This window comes from Seriola lalandi, unplaced genomic scaffold (assembly GCF_002814215.2).
Source record: "Seriola lalandi dorsalis isolate HSWRI2012SDOR001 ecotype SW California unplaced genomic scaffold, Sedor1 jcf7180002053896, whole genome shotgun sequence".
NCBI lineage: Eukaryota > Metazoa > Chordata > Actinopteri > Carangiformes > Carangidae > Seriola > Seriola lalandi.
In genome coordinates, this window is record NW_019524449.1 from 137,541 (window position 1) to 160,100 (window position 22,560).

General features: G+C 40.5%; 3 protein-coding genes across 5 annotated transcripts in view; 1 reads left to right on the forward strand and 2 right to left on the reverse strand.

Annotated features, from left to right (window-relative positions):
• The window catches only part of LOC111651996 (suppressor APC domain-containing protein 1), a 15,998-nt gene extending 10,876 nt beyond the window's left edge, over nt 1–5,122 (reverse strand). The window contains exon 1 of the mRNA XM_023402077.2: nt 4,990–5,122. The gene's annotated coding sequence lies outside the window, so the exon portion shown is untranslated. The remainder of the gene's footprint in view (nt 1–4,989) is intronic.
• cdkn1d (cyclin-dependent kinase inhibitor 1D) lies at nt 4,647–11,524 on the forward strand. Of its 2 annotated transcripts, none has more exons than XM_023402074.2 (3): nt 4,647–4,803; nt 7,655–8,145; nt 8,351–11,524. In XM_023402074.2, the coding sequence occupies exons 1-3, from the start codon at nt 4,793–4,795 to the stop codon at nt 8,407–8,409; spliced, it is 561 nt and encodes a 186-aa protein (XP_023257842.1). In that variant the 5' UTR covers nt 4,647–4,792; the 3' UTR covers nt 8,410–11,524. The 2 variants fall into 2 exon arrangements, with proteins under 2 accessions (XP_023257842.1, XP_023257843.1); XM_023402075.2 differs by lacking the exon at nt 4,647–4,803 and adding an exon at nt 5,120–5,282.
• Nucleotides 11,525–11,720: 196 nt separating this feature from the next.
• Nucleotides 11,721–22,093, reverse strand: slc37a3 (solute carrier family 37 member 3). 2 transcript variants are annotated; one of them, XM_023402073.2, is made up of 14 exons: nt 21,988–22,093; nt 20,013–20,262; nt 18,563–18,677; nt 18,304–18,396; nt 17,808–17,891; nt 17,197–17,342; nt 16,681–16,777; nt 16,502–16,586; nt 15,952–16,160; nt 15,717–15,858; nt 15,087–15,188; nt 14,710–14,909; nt 14,006–14,071; nt 11,721–13,376 (listed from the first exon to the last, which is right to left on the reverse strand). In XM_023402073.2, exons 2-14 carry the CDS (start codon nt 20,087–20,089, stop codon nt 13,284–13,286), a joined length of 1,509 nt encoding a protein of 502 aa, XP_023257841.1. In that variant the 5' UTR covers nt 20,090–20,262; nt 21,988–22,093; the 3' UTR covers nt 11,721–13,283. The 2 variants fall into 2 exon arrangements, with proteins under 2 accessions (XP_023257841.1, XP_087029006.1); XM_087172880.1 differs by lacking the exon at nt 21,988–22,093 and adding an exon at nt 21,739–21,859.
• Between the last annotated feature and the right edge of the window lie 467 nt (nt 22,094–22,560).

Sequence of the window (22,560 nt, forward strand, 5' to 3'; positions counted from 1 at the left end):
ATGCAGGAAGGGAATATACACACACTTGAATACTCATACAGACGACAACTGCTTAAAGAAAATAAATCTGTATGCCCCCCCCCCAAAAAAAAAAACAGGCAAGCCCCTGAGGACCCCCCAAAGCAAACACAGTGAGTCAGGGTCTCCTTGGGCACATTTCATCTTAAACCCATTCACCCTGACATGCAAGCTCCCCTGGTGAACCCCTGACAATATCCAGCTGCCAGCCAGCAGCCTCGCTCTCCTTGCACCCCAAATTTCAGCAGACCCTCTCCGAACAAGCACATACACACACACACACACACACACTCATTCTCTCACTCTCTCATACACACATATGAAATCAGAGCACAGCTCACTCCTCCCCACAACCCCCACCTGCGGCCTCCACAGCTGGGCGAACGCTCCCATGGAAACACCACCTCTTGTGTGCGCTTGTAACTTCATTTTTGGGATCACTGCCTTTTTTACTCCTCTGTGTATTTTCAGTACTCACCCGCCTCCTCTCGCAAAGTACAAAGTTCCAAATATAGTTTACACCCCAGGGATCATTTGTGTGTGGTGATAAGAAAAAAAGATAAACTGTTGCCTTGTGTTGAGACCTATAGGTTAAACAAAGACAACATTTCTGCTCAGTTTTAATTCACATCACCTGCAATTCTCCAAACCATGTTCACTGGGATCACTTCATTTTCCACACTCTTACTGTATCTGCATAATGTGCCTGCATGGTTATAGCCCACAGGTATCTTTCACTACTGTTATACGTAACTTGTTTTTGGTTAGATCTCTATCTATTGTATGAATATTTGCATGTGCATCTCAGTAAATATGGATGAGCTGCTTGAAGGTGAAAACTCAATCTTGCAGCTTGTAGTGTAGCTGTAAATCAGCACATGAGAGCCCACTCATCTCCCAAACCAACAGTTAGCAAGCAGCTCTGAAAGCTTGCCCGAGTGATGTTACAGTTTCTCTTTTACGTGCTTTAATTTGGTTTCTTTCTTCCTGTAATTCTCTGCCATTTACCGTGCCGCGTCTCTACATTAAAGTCTCTCTCCCTGCTCATCGCTCGCAATTTGTTGTGGTATGTCTGGAAATTATGATTGACGTAAACAATCTACAGTCTGTGGTGAGCCTCTTCTCAGTATTTGCTTCCGCAGCTGAGGGGCAGAAGGATGTGGAAAGCCCCATACTGCACCTGTGAACCAACAACTTCCTCTCTCTCTCTCTATTTTTCATCCTGTTCGCTTTATCACAGCCTCCCCTTCACCAAAGAGACTTCCTGTAGAACCGAGACTGCCATATGGTACACACCGTACATCCTTTCAGTGTTTCGCTAAAGAGCATCTTCAGCACTAAACTCTCAGCTTTAATGTTTTGATTTTGACTATGACCTCTGACCTGCAGTTCCCTGAAACCTCTGTCTCATCCGGAGTGAAACCAAACAGCATTTCAATCTCAAAACAACATAGCAATGCAGTAAGTATTATCAATGATATTAGATGTTGTACTGTGAAAGATAAAAAGCACTATCTATGTACATAGATGTTGCACTTTGCCATCATATCAATTAAAGCCACATTTCCCTCATAGTACAACTTCACTTGCATAATTCTGTCTTTTTCTTAATCTCCAAAATTATATAATTCTTTTAGACTATGTAAACATGACAAGAGTAGAGAGAGACTGATAATAGCCACGATGCTGTTGAGTAACTAATGAGATTAAAGAAATTTTGGGAAATTTGCTTTTCATCTTTTTTGCTAAGAATTACCTGAGAGCGCCGATACCACTTCCGCTAAATTCTAAAATTGAACCCCCCCCCTCCCAAAAAAAACAAAAAACAACAACAACAACCACCACAAAAAAACAAACAAATAAAAAACAAAAACAAAAAACAGTATGCCAGATCAGGTCTGAGTCAAGCTAGCTGTTGTTTTCAGTCTTATTGCTAAGCTAAGCTAACCGTCTGCTGGTGCCAGCTTCAGCATGAAAAAGCGAATATGTTTATTTCCCAAAATATCAAACTATTTCTTTAATAAGAGTAAGACAACGACATGTGTGTTTTAATCTGGTATTAAACTGAACGTAACACAGTGATGAGCATGAAGGCTGCTGACAAAGTCTCAGTCATTTACTATGTTGTAGTTGCTCGATTTTGAATTAAATTTGACTGACTTTATCTTATAAGCAGCTTCCTTGGATTCTCTTCCTGATCTGACAAGTACCATTACATCACACATCACTTCCAACTGATTAACACTCAAACCAAATACAATTGCATTCGACTTCCTGCTGCTGTAGGATATGTGCAGCGTTAGCTTCCTAATGGGCTCTCTGTTGTGTCCTTTGTTTGCATTATTCTACAGTGAATCAGTAACATTTGACTGAAAAGAGCCACATCATTTTTTTTTTTGTTGCAAGCACAAGACCCACCATGACAGTCCCCCAGCATGTCATCTTCTGACCTGAGTCACATTGCACTGTGTGACTGTTGTTTTACAAGCATGCTAATGTATTCAAAGGGCACTGACCGTGGAGGGGAGACAATGGGCTTAATGACTGCATAACCAACTGTAACATACAGCACAGGATTAAGGATGGGGGTCGGGTGGGCGCACACCAAAACACACACAGCACTGTAGACAATAAGAAGAAGGATTAGGAATTTAATGGAGAACAATAAACAGACTGTAAATACAGGTCAGGGAGCTGACAAAACAGTGAGGGATCATGCTGCTGAGGGCTCATTGTCTACTGTGAAATATGACAGTGTATAAAGGCCGGTTGACACTCAGATTAGTGGGCCATTAGGGAACTGGGACACAACCCTTATTTGACTATTATGATGGGAAACCTAAAATAACTCAGCATGTAGAGGTTTGCGGTGAGAAAATGATGTCAGTGGAAGAGTTGATCATTCATCGACTACAATCACATTTTTTTTTCTTTTTTTTTTCTTTAGAGGCTGTACAAAAATAATTGGGTCAGATGAGGTCAGAAAGCAGGGAGAGAGGAAGGTTTTCAAATAGATTTGCTCCAGAATTATTATTATTTATTGTATTATTCTTGTCTTTTTTTAAAGGTTCAACCTCTCTCTCTAACCTTATCATTTTCATACAGTTCCTTTCTTTTTGGTTCATAATCCAAGTAAATCAAATCAGGATTTATTGTTTTTCTTTTGTAGAACCCATAAACACACTTGGCTGCATTTGGGGAAACTGTTTTATTTGCTGAGTGCTGAACTGCCTTGAACTTTTGCACCCCCCCTCATATGTGAAAATAACGTTTTCCAACCAAGTGGTGACGTAATTACTTCTAGGCTTCGGCTGTCACACACCACACACACAAACAATAAGCACTCCACAGTCGCTGCTACCTGCTTTGACATTATTAAAGCAGTGCCTCTCATAAACTGCAGCAGAAACATTGACTGCGTTTCCAGTGTGTGAACTGAGAAAACATAATTTGAATGAAACGGTCCAGGCGCTGTGTAAAACCTGGAATAACCTTTCTGAGTGAGGGGCGTTGATCGTCTAGCAGGCCTCTGAGATGACTCTTATATTATGTCACTGAAAAGCTATGCAACAGTAGGACTGCTCCCCATGTAATGAGTGAGGAAAACGTGACAGAAAGCCTATGTAATAATAGGAAAGAAGAGGACCCATGTCACAATTACATTAGGAAGGAGAGCCTACAGTGTGTCACAAAAGAAATGTGTCACGACTGGTATAGGAAGGCTGCTGGGGAAACAAGTCATGTAAAACGGAAGGGTTAATGAGCACGCAGTCAGTCAAGAATTGGAAATAAAGATATTACAAAAGTTTGAGGGGAAAAAGTAAAGGTAAAGATGTAATGCAAGAAAGGAAAGGGTGAAATGTAATACTCATGGTTATTAAATTGTCAATAATCTGCCTTTTACACATGGGAAAATGGGAAAAAAACACTTTCAATTTTAGGGCTGCACCTAATTATTGTTTCATTAAAAATGACTCTAGGCTAATTAATTTCGCAATTAGGCTAATTGATTGATCATGGGAATAAGCCCATCTTAAGATCTGGATGCCCAAAGTTGCAAAAAGCTTTTTTTTATCCAACTACATGTCTAAGACCCAAAGATATTCTGTTTATTATGAAAAAATACAAAGAAAAACAGCATCTAAGGGCTACTGGGTTACTGGGAAGTCTTTGGTATTTCTGTACTGAAAAATGACCTAAATTATTAATCAGTTACCTAACTTGTTGGTGTCAATCAGTGTAGCTTTAGAACTCCAACGTAGATTAAACCAGAAAAGTTAAGTAAGTTATAAAGGTGGAATTTTCATTATTATTTTAACAATATAGGTCAATTAAAAGGTCAAAAAGTCAATTTTTTTTCATTTATAAGGAGAAATAGAAGTATTTGTTCTTCACTTTTTCCATTAGTAACTACATGCACATAACCAGGCACAGGGTGGGTCAGTGATTTTTATCACTCCATAAGTAAATATCCAAATGGATATGTGGTAAATCTGCAGGAGAAGAAGTTAAAATGGAGTTGTCTCGCTCACGTTGCAGTTCAACGTGACTGGAGGACGTGGGCGCGGCGCCCAAACAAAACGTGATGCAAGCACTACACGAGAATGTGTGTCACATTTGAGAGAGAAGAGGAAATGGCCGCCATTGCCAAGATATTTGACCTACTTCTAGTTGCTCTGGAGAAGAAGCAAAGCACAAGGGCGCAGAGGAGAGTAGGAGCAACAGGTCAGCAGCAGGAGTGCACAAAGACAAACAGGGGATTTTTGCATCATTCATGATCACAGGGTAAGAAACTATTTATTATCACAATTAACGTTTCATGAATGCATAACAAAACCGTATGGAATGCAATTATATTACTTTTTCCCCCTCTCATACATTTTGGATACCTTTCTGCCCACTTTTGCATCAATTCAACTGCAGCCTCTTATGCTTTTAATTGTCGTAAGAAATTGTGATAGCCTTGTTTACCTCCTGGCCGAGCTCCAACAATAACTGTTTTGGTAGAAACCACGTGATTTCAGTCCGCTGGAAGGACGCCCCTCTTGTCTCTTGAGTCCATAACAAACAGGTCGCAGATAAGGGGACAGGAGCAACCCTCCTGTGAGTCAGGTCTACTATAACTTCTCAACGTGACAGTGTCTATTTCCACGGGACTGTCGGGGACGCCTTTCATTGCTCTGTCACTGTAGGAATTGTGCTTAGTTTGGGGACCAAAGCCGTCAAGCTCCGCTTTTGAACACTTAGAAGTATTGACGCTGATGGTAAGAGGAAAATGCATTTTTTTTGCTTGTCAGTGTTTAAAGTTATAGTATGTTATATTTTTTGAAGTATTTTATTCAGACAATTGTTTGGTCGGTGGTTCTTTTTCATTTGGTATGGATAAATGTAAGGTTGATTCAGTTGTATAAGATTTCATTCGCTTTGCTAGAGGCTTCGTTAATGACATTAATCAGAGGCAAGGTCAGTGTAAACGTGAGCTAAAACTTTTCTGTTGCTGTTCGTAATATAGAAGTGAATATTTGTGGCTGTTGTGTGTGTAATATGAGTGTTAAGTGCCGTGACAAGATGCGGGCTGTTTGTGTGTCGCATCTCATTGACCCACATCCTCAGTGAGTGTAACTGCGTCACGAAGTTTTTTCTCCAGACTTTATTCATTTTACAAAGTTAATTTCCCCATGTTGTTATAGTCAACAGTTTTCAGTGGTGATTTGGGGGTTGCAGAAGTAGTTGGTGCATTTTTTAACTTGCTTTTGGAGAGTTTAGGTGAATTATGGGGGGGGGGGGGGTTTTACTCGGTGTTTTTCTGGAAGTGGGGACACCGACCACTATGGAAATCTGATCTGCATACCGCGCCCACTTCATTTTCGACGCAAACAACTTTCACCCGGGGACTTCAGCAGCCATGGTAGCGAAAGAAAGAAAGCGGTTTTGGTTTTTTCTTAAGTTGTCTCAATGAGTCTTTTTTTTTATTTTTATAAAAGAGCTGCGAAAGAAACGTAAATAGGGAAACTGAAGTTGAGCTGGTTAAATGTGTAATGAATAGAAATAAGAGCATAGTGCGCACTTAGGAAAATGTGTGAATTAGTCGCCTGCTGTGGCTTCAAACACATGGTTTCCAACGGTTTTTATGGGTAGACTGACATCGTAAAATTACAAGCTATTTGACTTGTGAAAGTGCTCTTCTTAGCCATATATTCTGTATGTGTCAAACAATTGCGCAACGCTCTGAAGACCCCTCCCCTGCCTCTGGCTCCGCAGGGGTGTTTTTTTAAGTCGACCTCTTACTTCCGTCTTCAGGCTGATCTTGCGATGATTATGGTGACATAATGGTATTTTCTAAAAATCACTCTGCACATTTTTCCATTTCTGTGTTTTAACTGCCAAGTCCTTATAGGCACCACAAATGACTTAATCATTTCCAGTTTAATTGACCTAATAAAGCAATTATAATAAACAACTTACTGCTTTTACACTGAATCTATTTTGTTGTCTGGGGATGAAATGTATCCTGTGTAGTCTAGTAGGACATTACCAAAAAATGTTTTTTTGGGACATTTGGGGCATGATTATTGATATTTTCATACAATTTCTCTCTAAACTACATGGCTGGAGTAACACTGGATTAATTAATGAGCTAGGCCCGCCCCCTTTAAGGTCCCACCCACTCTTTGACTCTAAATGACTTTATGATAACTGGATTACATGCAAATTTGTTTAGGAAAGTGAACCATAAAAGCTAAATATTAATTGAAATATTAAAGGTGTTATAGCTAGTTTTGGACACAGGGCCCTAGTACATGACGGGGCAAAGATCGAATGATAAAAATGCAGGAGCCACCTTACCAATTTAGTTTATATTGTATGTTAGGGTTTAGGATAAGACCATATATAGTATAGCATTACATCAGTAGCAGAACCTTATATCTCTATAGTAGTTAGTGCCCATCCCAGAAAACATCATCTGCTTTTAGTGCCTACACATAGCTGATAAGGGTGAGGCTCAGAGGCTCAGACAGAGTCAGCAAGAGATGTGGTTGTTATCCACGTCCATGTGAAATATTATCTGAATGTGCTTAGAGATAATGTAGGTCGAGATGTGATGAAGCAGGAAACTCAAGGTAGAAAGCCAAATACCAGTGTAGATCAGTCTCAATCACTCTAATTAGATAAGTCAGATGGGGAACGCGGAAAACATTCCTCACAAGTGGTATAACATGGGTCTTTTCTCTGTGTGACCTGCTAACCTTTATTGTCGACCTTTGACTGGTAGACACCAGAGCAGGTGGCGAATCAGGTTGACTTTAACACGGCAGGGCATTGAATGTTGTTGGAGATTTATTTGGTGTTGGTTCAGTTACCTGTTGCTGCAGTAATTACTTACCGGGTTAGGGCACACATGTATTTGATCACATAAAACACAAAGGCACCCAAGAGGGCAGATGGTGTGTGAGGGGTTTGAGCATTTAATAGCTTGGATGTGTGTGTGTGTGTGTGTGTGTGTTTGTAATCCATTCCAGTAAAACCTCATTGAAATCACACCTCATTGAAACTCTACAGGACTGACAAAACCAGCATTCAACCTCTGCCCTTCCTCTAATGCTGTGTGTGTCTGTATGTGTTTATTCTCTAATAGGGACATGGCGATGGCCTCTCCATCAATATCAACCGCAGCTACGGCATCTGACTCGGGCCTTTCCCGCCTGGGGGGCATCGAGGCCTTGGAGCTGAAGGTGGGGCCGGTGCGGAGGAATCTCTTTGGGCCCGTGGATCACCAGCAGCTGCAGCAGGACTTCCAGAGGCTGCTCTGCATGAGTGTGGAGGTGGCCAACAAGCGGTGGAACTTCGATTTCCAGAGCGACATGCCAGGAGAGGGCTCCAACATGAAGTGGGAGGAGCTCAGGTGCCAGGATGTGCCGGCATTTTACCGCAGTTGCATGGTGAGGCCGGTGGCGCGGCCCAGAGTCGGGATGACGAAGGGCATGAGGCGGACGTCGTCTTCATCGGGTGAGGGTTCCCCAGTGTCCAGCAGCTCGTCTGGGTCGGGGGACGAATACCTGGAGGTGACCACCAGAGGCTGCTACAGGCTGCAACGGCCAGGGAAACGTAGACAGTCCGCCATCACAGGTCAGTCCATGGAATGTCATGGTTTTTGGAAATCCTCCTCAGTCTTGCTGAGTTTGATGATATTGAACGTTTCCTTTAAAACTGCCTTGATTTCTTGACCCAAATCATATATATTTATGTCCCAATGTGGTACAAGTACAACAGATTATAGTTGTTGTACTGTTTTTTTTTCTGACATTGCATTGTCTTTTTTTCCCCTGTCCAGATTTCTTCAAGGTGAAGAAGAGGAAGCTTCTGCATTACAAAGCATCTTCCCGTCAGTAGAAAAGCACAACGAGACCCAGTGGAGGACCACCAAGTGGTCCACATACCTCCACACGTCACCTCACATAGATATGTCTCATATCATATGTATATATGTAGCAATTTGTAACTGACTGTCCACAAGCTCATACAGCATGGGCTTAAAAACTCCTCCGACACCACATACCTTTCATTTTCAGCACAAGGAAGCTACAGTTTCCGTAGTTAATCATGCTCAGACTTTACAACGGTTTTTGGATAATTATCAATATTATACATATAGTGTATATATTCTATATACTGTTTTCCTCAGCTGACTATACTGTGAAATGATTTTGAATGCACTCTTTCAGGAAATAACAGAAAATGGGCTTTAGTTCTACGAGGTTAAGTTTCTTCTGAAACGGGCCACGGATAGTATTTGACCTCAGTCCTCGACCTTTTTTCTCCCTCTCGCTAAAAGTCATAAGAGGTTTTGATTAGATGAGTTACTATTCCTGGCCTCGCATCACACTTAGCCCTTAGTCTCACCCCACGGCTCCAAAAGCTCGAGTTGAGCCAGGGGTCAAAACCTCACCCAGGGTTAAAAATTTTGGCAGCGCGACTGTGATTAGCATCAGGTTAAAAGTCAACGGTGGAGGTTTAGCAATGAGGTCATGCGGCCAAACCTGTATGGTAGTGACTTAAATTTTGAGTAATAATTATAATATTCCAATTGTCACTATTTATTTATTTTTCACGATGCTAGATCATCATCTAATTAAATTATAATAAAAAAAAAAAAGAAAACGAGGTTAAACGAGGTAAGATAAGGTGTTTTTGGAAACGTGCCATTGCCCCCAAATTATGCCTAAGACTAGAAGTTATTATGGCTCATATACACTCCACCGTTGCCACTTAAAAATATTGGCCATATATATTTTACACCATAACAACATAGCAAAAGATGTTCAAATTCCAATCTATATTCCTTTTTTGCTTTGTATTATTTGCATAATGGGGTTGTAAAAATAATTTAACAGACCAGAACATACCTTATTTAGTTGTATGTTTTTTTCCAGCTTTATGCTTTTAATAATGTAGCATCTCCCACTCTTTGTCTTCATGTGATGTCCAACTTGTAGGTTTTAAATGCAACTCTTTTCTCCATGAAGGGAATGTAGTGTTTTATCACTGTGTTGCAGCTCAGAGGAATCAAAACTTTAGATTCTACTTTTGGTAATTTTTTATATGAAGAGTTGAGCTGTATCACATTTGCTATCACAGTGCAGTTTTGAAAGTGTTTGCATTGTGTGTATATGTGTGTATATGTATGTATGTATATATATATATATATATATATATATATATATATGCATGCCAGTGTGTGTATGAATGTGTTGGTGTGGTTTTATCTTGAGGTTTTCACCAGTTGTAAAAGTTGCGGCAGCTGAGGCAGTTGAACCAAAGAGAACCTGCTGTGCCACTTAATTAGAAACAGTGAGTGATCGGTTATGGGCCACAGAAGATCTCGAGATGTAGCCCATAACTGCTCAACCTTCAAGAGAAGTGACTCAAATAGGATGTGCCTACTTTTCTCTCCCTACGTACAGTCATTCTATTTTGTATTCAGACATAAGCCATAACCTGAGTTAATCCACTCTTACTACCTCATCATGTGATTTAGTTACTCAAACAAGTTACATACACAAAAAAAAAATTCAAACAAAACCAATCTAGCTCAGGTTGTTGCACAAAATAGAGACAGAAATAATTATTCCGTTATGGTAAAAGCTGTGGAGGTTCAGCGCTTCATGTCGAGTTTCACATCAGGTAAAAGAGTCAGTGTGTCAGAGTGAGGCCCTGCTTGGTGCAGAGGAAACTCCAGCCTCTCCCGGGGGGTGGAGGTGGGTGGGGAGGAGGGAGTTCAGGCGGCTTTTGTTGTCTCTCACTCTCTCACTGCCTCACTTTGCTTTGACAGCTTTCCCAGAAATAGACAGAGCCGAGGAATAGTGGTGTGGGGGAAGGATGAGGGGAAGGGACAAAATTTAATAGAGAAACTTCAGGAGAAAACGCCCCAGAGCCCGTCTGGATCAAAGGATTTCTGCGGCCAGACGAGTGGCCTGCGTTTCAGACGAGCTTTTGTCTGCCCCCTTAAAAGTCTCACAGTCTCTTTCACAAACAACCCGCCTCAGTCTCTGCGAAAAATCGGCATCAAAGCAGTTGTTCATAATCATGTTAACATAATGTTGGGGTTTTTCATGGCTCTACACAGCTATATTTCACAGATTTAAAAATAGCACGCATGGTTATTTAAAATTGTTTTAAATTCGTCAGGAATCTTTGTTTTTCTGTCAACTTATATATGTGTGTGAGTGTGTGACAGTGTTTGTGTGTGCATCTATCCTCTCAGTGTGTTAAAGACAAAACTTTCAAAGTCTATATTAACTTATTTTGAGTATTATATCATTGTTTTGTGGGGAAATAATTCTAAATTCCCTGCTATAACTAACTGTTATTTCTGAAACTATATCTTTGCACTACTTTAAACATTGTTGACAAGAGAACTATTTTTTTATGGTAATCTTTAAAAACCATACAAATCCTCAGTGAGAATTTCAGGCACAGTTTAGGAATTTCTTGACAATTCAACTTTTTTTTCCTCCCATCAGACTTTTCACATTGTTGGACAGAGTTTCTAAGGTTTTCTATGGCCTTGTTTAAATTCAAGTCAAGTCCATTGGCAGGAAAAAAAAAAAAAAAAAAAAAAAGTAAAACTAAAATGATGAGTCAAGACATATCTGTTGGGTGTCTCACTGTGCTCAAGCAAACTCTGCTTTCCTAATTCACCTGTCGCAGCTATATCAAAGTGTAGTGTTTTTGTTACTTTGTATATGCATGAATGTATGATAATCTTTGTATACCATTTGTAATAATTTTATTGTAATTTAATAGTGATTTATATTTCCTTGCAACATGTAAGAAGTGTAATTATATGGGATCAGAATTATATCCGTTTTGATAGTAATATTTGTATAGAAAATGTTAAGAGATTCGTTTGATGGGTTATTGGTGCACTGTTGCCTTTCATAATTTTAATTTCAGAGTGTGCTCAAAATAATAAAATGTTAATGAATGAGAAATGATAAACCACAAAGTACTGGTCTCAAGTTTGTTTCAACTGTTTGACGCATCAGAGAAAAAAGGACTGAAATGGAAGTTTTCTTTTGCATTAATAGCGCCTCTCGGTGGTTTTGATGCAAAACTGCACATATCGAGTGCAGATTAGAAGCTATAATAAAATCAAGTTCAAGTTTCCACCCAAACCAAAAGAATCCTATCTGAAATATAGATGATTTGCAAAATGTCATTTGCATTTATTTAAAACAACAATTATATTTACATTGGTTAAAACCTGAAACATACAAATAAAACAAATAAAAAATACACCACAGATGCAGTTAAATTTACATTCTATTAAATTTGAGTTCAGAGATACCAGAAGTTCAAGTATCATTTTAAGCTCCATTGCATTAGAAACGTTTAGTTGTTCAGTTGAGCATTAGGAACCAATCTCATACCAGCGATGATGGTAAAAATATGCCCTGATATCAGTCTTCCTACATGTTAAAAGCACTTCACGTGATGATTCATGTATCTGCACACAAGGGTGCAAACTGTCTCTAGTATCTACTGACCATAGTGTTTGGAAAATCACCTACTTTAGTCTGATTCTAACCAAAACAATCTTCATTGAATTGCTGGCTGGTTACCAACCAGTGTGTCTAATAATACAGACACACAGTGTTCAGGTGTAAACTAGCAAACAGCTGGTGTTGTATGATCATTTACCCACCCTGTATATCATTAAATAAGACATAAAAAGACCAGTATTTTACCCCCCCAACAAACTTGTAGCTCCGGCTACAAACAGGCAAAACCGTTCCCTCTTGTACGCTACACTGTTAACTAAAAGGGTGAGAAAAGGGTTTTCACAGGGATCTCTTGTAACCTAAGAAACGGTATACACTCCTTCGAACAGGAAGTGAAAAAGGAATGATGAGCAAATATTAAATAAGTAACTGAAATGAACAGAGAATCAAGAGAACTAGCCCACGTAATGAAAAGCCTTTACAGTATAATTCCTGACCCCGATTACACAAAACTGTACACAGTAGAAATCAAGTGGCCAGCGAAAACCTAAGTGGTTTACTAAAATCTTTAAGACTTTATCTAATCATTGTAAGAATCCTAGAGTGCAATGTTTATTATTTCAACTAAAAACAAATATCATACATATCTACAAAAGCTGACAATATGGTTCTACATAACAATTATTATTCACATTCGTTAGGCAATTCTGACCCTCAGATTGTCTGAAAGGGCCTCATCTTTAAATTAAGAACTCCAGGTTTAAAATTCAAATTCATGATCATCATTCAAATTCATACTTGACTCAAGTACATCTACATGTAAAATATTTACATCCGTTTAAACCCTTAAATATATACACTAGTACATTCTGTGAGGGCCCTGCAAAGCCTGAATTCACAGACTGCTCTGACTGACATCCGGTTCCCTTTCAAAACTTTGTTCACTCAGACATTTCAACCTCTAAATCCTTGCATTTGCACTATAGGGAGTGTACAATAACATTTTAGGTTTTCAATGAGTGGATAAAACCTCAGTGTTGTGCTCAAAGACTCTCTGCCTGCTCACATGGGTGTTAATAGGCATACGCTTGCGGTTGTGGGTGTGAAACTCTAGGTCACCTTAACCCTCTTGATCATGAGAAATGGCCTTCACCAAATCTTTGCACACCCCACAACTCACCTACAAAGAGCTGTTTCTGAGCAGATCTGCTGTGTCGCCACTGATAACAGTAGAAACGCTGCGGTGGGCAGATGTTGAGGCTTTCACAGCTGGTGTCGCAGCGCTCGTCTGTCTCTCCACATGGCACGCAGTTCTTTGAGGAGCAAGGGAGTGATGAACACAATGCTGCCCCCTGTCTGTAGTAGAAAAACAAAAGAAGGTGGTATTAATTCATGCTCTGTACTCAAGTCGGAACTAGCAATTGAGAAGTTGTTTTTACGCCAATGTAGGTGTAAAAACATCAGGTGTTACACACAGCAGAAGTTCGTACTTAAAGTAAAAGGAAAAGCACTGTTCTATTCAAGTGTAGTCACAGTAGGCTGTGACAGTAGCCCCTTTTTATACAGAGATCCCTCTATATTGCCGCCAAGAAGACCACTCGTTACGCCGCATTTGCTTGTTTACACTGGACCAAACAAGCAGGAATAATTCTGGCCCAGTGTGTGCTTTTATATAGCATGCTCCAGAGTCAGAAGCGTGACCTCAAGGCGTAACGTGTAACAAAACAGCATTGGCGTCTGTCCCACCATGCCGGCTCTACACAGACGTGCTCTGTGACTAGCACTGCTGCGGACATAAATCCAAAACAGCAATGCCCCACACAGAACATTCCTGGCTTGAACATGCTGTATGACAGCAGCTAGTGTGACACTGAGGGTCCTGAAACTGAAGCATCATTCATTTTATGAATTACACCTGTGCTCGGCCTACTGTCAGAATGTCCTGTGAAAAAGGTCTGTTGTAATTTTAGGGGAGATCATCTTACCATGACGACGAAGAAGTAGAACACACACATCCAGCCCAGCTTGCTCTCAATCAGGGACACCAGGTACTAGAGGGTGATGGAGATAAAAATGCACTGATTAAAAATCAATGTGGATGCGACTGTGGGTAGAACCACTGCTCGACACTGTCGTATTTATGTCTACAATATTTACACTTAATCCTCTCTGTAGTGCTGCAATGTTCTTGTAATTAATGCTAATTCAGAATTCAGTGACGCCATTTGTACCTAAAATTGTTTTTAACATGATTAGGTCAATGACCAGCCGACAACTACTTATCTAAGCTAAGGAGTTGCAAAATTTAGTAGATGTGTAAACCTTAGTTCTCACAGTTAACATGGTGCAGCGGCTGCAAAATGTGTGAAAGTAGTGTGTGTGTTGGAAAACCTTAAAGTGCAAGCCAGCATTTCCATCACATGAAAATACAAACATGTTGTCAAACGTATAACTTGCAGTGCATCTATTTTAAACAGACTTCAATGGCAGGACAAATGTACCAGGACAAGACCGTCCATGATTTTCAATAGCTGAGTACAGAGAAAATCACTGACCATAGTCATAAACTATTAGGTTTTTTATTTTGTAATTTAATCCTGTTAGTGTTATCTTTTCCTGCTGTTTTCTCTTAATGAATTTTAAGCACAATAAGCTGAGTCCTTGTGGAATAGCCTGTATTTTTGTTTACCTGTCCCCCCGCAGCTCCTATACTGCCAGTTCCATCCACTATACCAGTAACAGTAGCGAGAGCCTCCTGACTGCCTCTCAGAGCCTCCTGTCTCCCCAGGTCGGCAGATATGGCGGAGCTGATCATATTGGACGGGCCACCAATGAAGAAGCCGGTGACTGCCAGCAGCACAGCGTTTATCACCTGGTCGTTAGGTGATCCTGAGAGAGGAGGGAGACGGATTACATTTTTAAGCCTCAGAAGTGCAGATTTTTATCACATATTGAGCTTAATATGTTGAAGTGATGGACAGCAGGAAATAAGAAAAACAAAAATTCATTTTATTATTTCATTTTGATCATTTAGTCTTCAAAGCGTGATAATGTGTATGTACTCACGGCTGTATCCCACCAGGGCTCCCATCGCCATTGCCAGACTGAATGCCAACACCGGGGCTCTCTTACCCATGAAGTCAGAGATCAGACCCTGAACTGTTCCTCCTGACACAAAGAAACAAGATGACAGAGCCACGCTGAGAATTAGAGATTTATAAAAAAGACAAGACAGAAGCAGTTCATATCCATCAGAATTTTTGAGTAAGATAAGCAGTGAATACACAATGTCTGTTTATATAAATGTTTCTTTTTGATAAATCATTTTGTCAATAAAATGTTGCAAAATAGTAAAAAAAAACCCAATACTCCACACAGTTTCCTAAAATCCAAGGACAATTTCAAATTGCTAGTTTTGTATGGCCAACAGTCCACAACCCAAAGGTTCAGTGAATGAACTCGCAAGTCAAAGAAGAGCATCAACTCCCCACACTGGAGAAGCTGGAACTAGGAACTTGAAAAATGAAAAATGACTTCAATTGATTAAAATAGCTGCAGATCATTTGCCTGTCGGTCGATTTATCAACTATTTGTTTCAGTTCTTATTTATTTCCAGCCTATTAAAGAGATGTTATTCTGTCTCCTGTCTTTGTGATATGTTAAAATGATTAAAACAAAAGTAGCACCACCACTTACCGATGATTCCTCCAACGTCATACCACACCGACAGGCGGTCGGCCTCGGCCTCCTTCCAGCCGTAGTTGTTGCTCAGGTAGAAAGGAAGCCAGAAGAAGAAGGAGTAGTTGACCAGCTTCAGACATGCGTAAGCCAGGGAGTACTGCAGTTCAAACAGAAACACAGTCAACATGGTGTGTGGCAAAGTGCCAGTTGTAAATGAATTTGTCTTGACTTGTTGGTACTTCAGACTCACAGGCAGCACTCCGGGCAGACAAAAGGCCTGGCAGAAGCTGATAGCTTGAGGTGACTCGGCCAGGGGTTCATCCGGCTGCTGAACTGTCTGGTATCGTCTGCTGTACACCTCCGCCTTCACCTCATCCTCCTCGTCACTCATCAGAGGCCTGTGGCTGTCTGTGTCCGTCTCCACCGGGCTGAGTCTAGTCTCAGACTCCAAACTCAAACCTGATGTGCACACACAGACACACACAGAAACACACATTCAAAGCTGTGGAGAATTCAGTCAAGAGTGTATGTAGCACAAACACACACAACTGTTTTTTATTTCAGGCACAGTTTCCCAGTGTGAAGTGTGACACAAGTTCAAACTGGTTTCCGTGGGAACAAGGTCAATTTAAAGTAAAGTTGAAAAAGAAACAATGTGACTGAAAACATATAGTCATTGGGATTTCATCTTCCAGTGTTATATGGAAAACAGGCATCTAAGCAGCATTTTACATAACATTAGGATGCACTTGAATACATTCAGAGAACACGTTTTCTAATATGTTCCCTGCAGTCCTTACCAACTTCTTTTGGAGATGTGAGCAGGCCGAAGAACACCACCACCCCGCCGGCAAACTGCACCACCGAGGTCACCAGGAAGGCATACTGCACACAGCAACACACATTAGACCATGTTAGCATTTAGCTGCTGAGAAGGTTATGGTAAACGGCATCAGTAAAGTGTGTACGTGTGTGTTACCTCGTATCCATACTTGAGCACACTAGACGCTAAGAAGGCCCCCAGGATGTTGCCTACAGAGGCACAAGCACTCCAGAGGCCAAACACAAAGCCCCGCCTGGAAAACAATATCCAGAAGTTTAATTATTAAAAGTTACAAATATTATTTTTTAAATACTTTTGGTTCTATTTTCAGATAATGCCTCCCAAAAGAAAAAACACTTTAAATACAGAACGTAGTATATTTTATGAACCGGTATTTCACAGACAGCTCAGTGACTTGCTATTTTTATAGCCAGCAAATTATATTTGCAAGTTCTGCTGCTGCGGAAAACTGACTCTAAATGGCGTCTATGTTTTGGCAGAAGCACCAGTGAATGGATGTCTTTGTGCGAGTGTGAGTGTGTGTGATTCTGTGTGTGGGTGTGCATCATAAAGCTCGACTTGACTAAATATTTCTGGGCTTGACAGATGCTGGGAATACTTGAAGGAGTGTTGGATAAAAGCAGGTTTCATAAACGGAGAAACGGCACACACCCAGTTTTGCCGAACCAGTTGCCCATGACGGCCACCACGCACGGCCACACGGCCGACTGCAGCAGCCCGTTCAGCACCCACAGGCCACAGTACAGATAGATGTTGTAGATGTGGAGCCATTCTGTTAGAGTGCCAAACAAAAACTCCTGCAAACACACAAACAGCTACAGTTGTATTGAAAAACATTATTGGCTATTCTTTTTAGATGTTTAAAAACCCACATAGAGGATTAAGTCTTTTACAACGTTGGCATTTGATTTATACTTGACAACATCCACATTAATACATAGTGAGTTTTATATTAACACCAGGTATCACAATGTCCTGGTAGACACCAACTTTTTTTTCCACCTCTTACATATCTTATTTCTGCCTTACACCTTTAAAAACAAATAAAAAAAAATATATATAATACATTTAAAATCTTTATTTTAGCCTTCAGAAAGAAAAACAGTAAAGGGAACAACATTTCCAAAAACAGCCAATTACAGAAAAGATAAAATGCTTTGAATCAACACCATGACGATTTACAACTTGACACCAACAACAAAAGTGGGATCACAAGGGAGCACTACCAAGAGATAAATAATACCACTCGTCCATGTTCTTACCACTGCAGCAGAGCCACACAGGCCGAAGCAGAGCACGTAGCGCAAGTTTACTCTGTCCCCAATCACACCACTCAGATACAGGCCCTGTGTGGACAGGAACAAACAAGGGACTCAAGATTAAAAAAAGATCACTTCAGGTCTGATTTGGATCAAAATTAAACGGTATGATGTACTTCACACTGTGTCCCAGCAACAGATGTAATACGTCTGAGGGGTGTTATGAGGTGCTTTAACTTATTTTCACTTTGTTTCATCATATAACAGGAATTTTCCGTGCAGTTGTCTATTTCAAATGATTTATATCTCTATTTTTTTTTCTGCTGTTAGAGGCCAACATGCCTGAATAAATGCGAGCAACAGGGATCAGATTTCAGTCCCAGCCCAACTTGGCAAACTGTGAATGCATGCCAGCATCCGCCTCGGCCAGTTCTAACTCATTTCAGTGGCAGATGTCGCTGCTTTCAGGAGCTCGTTAAACACAGAAAAACATACTCACCACGGCATATGAAAAGAGAAAGATGGAGTCCAGAGCTCCAAGGAACAGAGTGGCCTGCTTTTCATCTGTAAACAGACGATTGTCCTCCCATGTCTAGAACAGTCAGAGAAAACACAGTTAATCAAATGCAGTTTAGCTACAACAGGGATTTTAATTATCATTTGTTTTATTGAACCAAGTGAGCATCTACAGTATGTGTGGGAGAAGCATTGTTCCTGCATTGTACTGTCTGCTGCTCTGTTGTGCTGGTGCTCCATACCTCGCCAGGGGAGAAAGTGGCTGCACTGTCATTCTGGATGGATGGCGTCCACTGGGCTGAGATGCTCACTTTCACATTGCTGAACGTCTTCCGTGACGCATGCAGCAACACATAGCTGGAGAGACAGAAAAGAGCGTTAGTAAGAAAAACTTATTTGATGGGAGATTTATTTAACAGCATCCATTTAGAAACAAAAAGGTCATACTTCAGGGAGGGGATGCAACTGCTCTATTACTTAATGCTTGTTTAAAATACTGGAACAATTTAGTGCTAATGGTTTGAAAAGTGGCAAGAATTTGCATAAAAATACCACAATACACCACATTATCTTGTTTTGGTTTTTTTTTGGGCTTCATAAGGTCAAACAATAAAAGCTAATTTTACTTTTGGACACGATTAAATTCCACAGTGGTAGCAGTTAAAATCTGATGCAAGAATTTACAGGAAACACTGATAGCTTTCCATTGTTATCTAAGAAATAGGAAATGGGAAAAAAAAAAAACATCCAATGCAAACACAACTGCAGAGTTCACTGTGTGCTACTATCTGCTGCAGACGGCACTGTGTGTCACGACTATGGTGACATGGCCACAGACGTGTGATATGACAACTACTAACTAATGATTAACTATGTGATTGAGTTTGGCCTAAATAAAGAAGTATATGGCTGATGTTTACCAGATGGTCATAAACATGATATAATCCTTGCTCTGTTCGCTGCACATTTCAAAATTACTTGACTTTCTCTACAGCGGTTGATAAGGATAAAGAAATAAGTGCTTCAGTGAAAAAAAGAAAAAGACCGACAGTGTACAAACCTTCTATCCACACGGATCATCTCCACAGTCAACACTTTACAAAATATGTGCTATTTACAATATTTTTCACATTCTTTTTTTTTTTCTGCAAACTTCTTACAACCACAAAATATTACATTGCATAAATTCCAGGCTGTGTACTGTAGCAAGCCTGACTGTTGGAAATCAATACACATAGTTTATGCTATCTTGACAATGCTGGACCTGGGTTAACCTTGCCCCATAGACCTTTCACCTAAATTAATAGCTCACATCGATTCAGTGTGTTTCTACACTAGCTACATTGATATTTCCATTTCACTTTGCATCCACTATTCTGCTGCGGCTCAGCAGGTAATGAACGGCGAGTTTGGACATTTTTGTTTCTAAACTGTTCAATAAAGTGTCAAGCTTTAAAAGCTCCAAAATCATCCAAAAACAAAACACAATAACCTTACAAAAAAAGACCCATAAGTCACACTGTAGAGGTCACTGGCACCAGTCCAGCCCTCACTGGGTTTCCAGATACTTTGAGGACATGACTGGTATCACAGGGTCATCTAAAAACCCAGGACTACATTTACAATGCAAAACAGCTCTAACAGCCTTCAGCAAAAATCTTTACATCAGGAGGCAGGGCGGGTTTAGTTTACCTAAAGAAGGTGAGGAGGAAGGTAACCAGATGATGATGGGTGTACTGTGACAGGTAGCCACAGCACGAGGGAGGCATCACAGGGGCGGCCGGAGGGAGGAAGAGGAGGTGTAGGAACAAGGAAGGAGGTGGTGTCGGTGGAGGTCTTCGGGGGAACAGCGACAGGATAAGGAAGGGAGGGGGGTTCAGCTAGAATTTCCCACTATGCCAGATGGGACAAGCACATCACTAGAACAACAACAACGCTGTGCCTGCAGAAAGAGGAAACCAATATTAAGTCAATTAACTGTATTAATATTTCTCATTTATTTGAGAACTCGGTTAAATAACTAAGGACAACTTTTACAAAAGAGAAATCCACATTAGAAAAACCACCACATCCCAGGTTCACAGCTGACCAAGTAGTCTTTAATGAAATTTCAATTTGTTTCAAAGTTCAACCGAGATTATGAACACCTGGTGATCTATATATTCCTCAAACTGGTCCTGGATGATTCCTGCACTACTACAGGCAACACTTTCTTGCTGAAAGCATCCCTCCCCCTTAGATGTAAGAGGCAACCATTAATAGACGCATCCTGTCTCAATGCTGGGGTGTGCACTGCCAGCCACAGGTATCAATGGGCCCAGTGTCACCACCTCCCCCACCAGCCTGTTCAGCTGCAACTATGTTGTTTACACAGGAATCAACCAACTAGGAAGTCAAGATGCATCAACCCTTCTTCTGTTCCAATAGTTCAACTCTAGGTATCTCCCGATCTCCTCTCTTTTCCCCGAATTGAAAATCTGTATACCTTACTGTGTGGAACTCATTAGACTCATACTTTTGAAAGACACTCATGAGACCAGAAGCTGCTGTGTGGTACGAAGAACTGGCACAGTAACTGAATAACACACAATTTCTGTCATGACTGGGGGTCGAAGCCAAAACGTTGAGAACCATTCCTCTCAGAAACACTGATATGAAAGTCAGTGGCCTCACTTCCATTTCCTTGATAAATACTTTCAATAACCAGCTGATGTTTTTATTTCACATGACTGCTACTTAACCGAAAAAGTCCTGGTACACTGCCTGCCAAAGGACATTTACTGTATCTGGTTGTGTATCTGTTCACTCTAGGTCTAAATAAAATGCAATAAAAGCCTGCCTCAGGCAAATAACACAATAGGGCATGTGACTGTGTCCTTTCCACAAGGACACAAGAGCCATATTTGAGAAGTTGCTATTACATATTTTTTAACATGTACCCAACAAGCAGAGCCTCAAGAATCATGTAATTAATAAAATAACCTCTTTAATTAGCTTAATATTATTAAAATGTCACAGACTGACTTACCATTCTATATTTCTCCATTCTTTTAGCAAAACACAACCTCAAGTAACTGTTACCTGCAAAAGTGCAGGTTAGACAAACTCTTTGAAGGCAAATGAAATCAATCAGTTGTTTGGTGTTTGGTAGCATTTTGCAACCCCCTTTAGGATACATTAACTTAGAGTTAGGACTGTAGCACTGTACACTGTGTGCACAACACCACACTGAAAGGGAAAATGTAAGCAGGACCTCCTGTTCAAAGGACGCCATCAGTTTTCTGTAGATTACACAACAGACGAGCTCTAATTTGTGCCTCTAGAGTAAACAATGTGTTGAGACTTTGGTTATTTAAGAAAGGATTTCTGCGTGTTCAAAGATATGGACACAACGTTTTTTACTCCACCCAGTACTCACATAGCCGTTCAGTCAACTGTATTCATTTTCGGCAGTAATATGTCGTTACAGGGAGAATTGCCGCTTCAGTTTCTACTCATCTCTTTCTTACTGAGTGACAGGGCACATAACGTTATACAGCCTTTATCTACTTTGCCAGTTCCGGGTCTGTTGCACCGAAAACACAAAATAAGCGCCTACAAACAGACAACCAACAGTTACAGTTTCAACGTCCTGCGAATTAAGAAACAAAACAAGGCGTTTTCTTACCTCTCCGTTCAGGTTATCGTTAGCTAGCTGGTCCTCGGTGTGGCGACAGTCTGTGTTTACTGTGGATTCATGTGTCACGGACGTCACCGGTCACAGAGCTCAGCGGCGCACTGCTGCCACCAGCAGGACAGGGGTGGAATTACACGTTTAAAAGCACAGCTGACCGTAGAAACTGGAGAGACAGCTGTTCAGCTTTCACCTGTCACCGTGCCACTTGTGGGGAAGAGCCAACCTATCATTGGTTCATTTTTACATAGTTTAAAATATGCACCGCCAAAAAATACTTTTGTCAAACACTCCAGTTCACTGCACTGCAAGCAGGGACCCGGAACTGAACTTTATCAGCACTTGAATTCTGGTAAGCCTTTATCAATAATGTATAGATAGTTTGTTAAGTATATATGTGTTTGAACTGTGTGTACTCCTTATGTAAGAGGTGCTGTGTATGACTTTAAAAGACTAGATGTTGTTCCAAATTTCCACCATGCTTGAATCTAGGCCTACTATTTTCCAATATTTTGTAGCATCTATATATTCAAGGTTTCAAGGATATAAAGGCAATTTTGTCACATA

Coding starts and splice junctions, on each gene's coding strand:
- cdkn1d (XM_023402074.2), top strand. Junction 8,146..8,350: donor TAGACAGTCCGCCATCACAG/GTCAGTCCATGG, acceptor TCCCCTGTCCAG/ATTTCTTCAAGGTGAAGAAG.
- slc37a3 (XM_023402073.2), bottom strand. CDS start 20,089: ATGCCTCCCTCGTGCTGTGGCTACCTGTCACAGTACACCCATCATCAT. Junction 16,778..17,196: donor AACTGGTTCGGCAAAACTGG/GTGTGTGCCGTT, acceptor ATTGTTTTCCAG/GCGGGGCTTTGTGTTTGGCC. Junction 16,161..16,501: donor CACATCTCCAAAAGAAGTTG/GTAAGGACTGCA, acceptor TGTGCACATCAG/GTTTGAGTTTGGAGTCTGAG.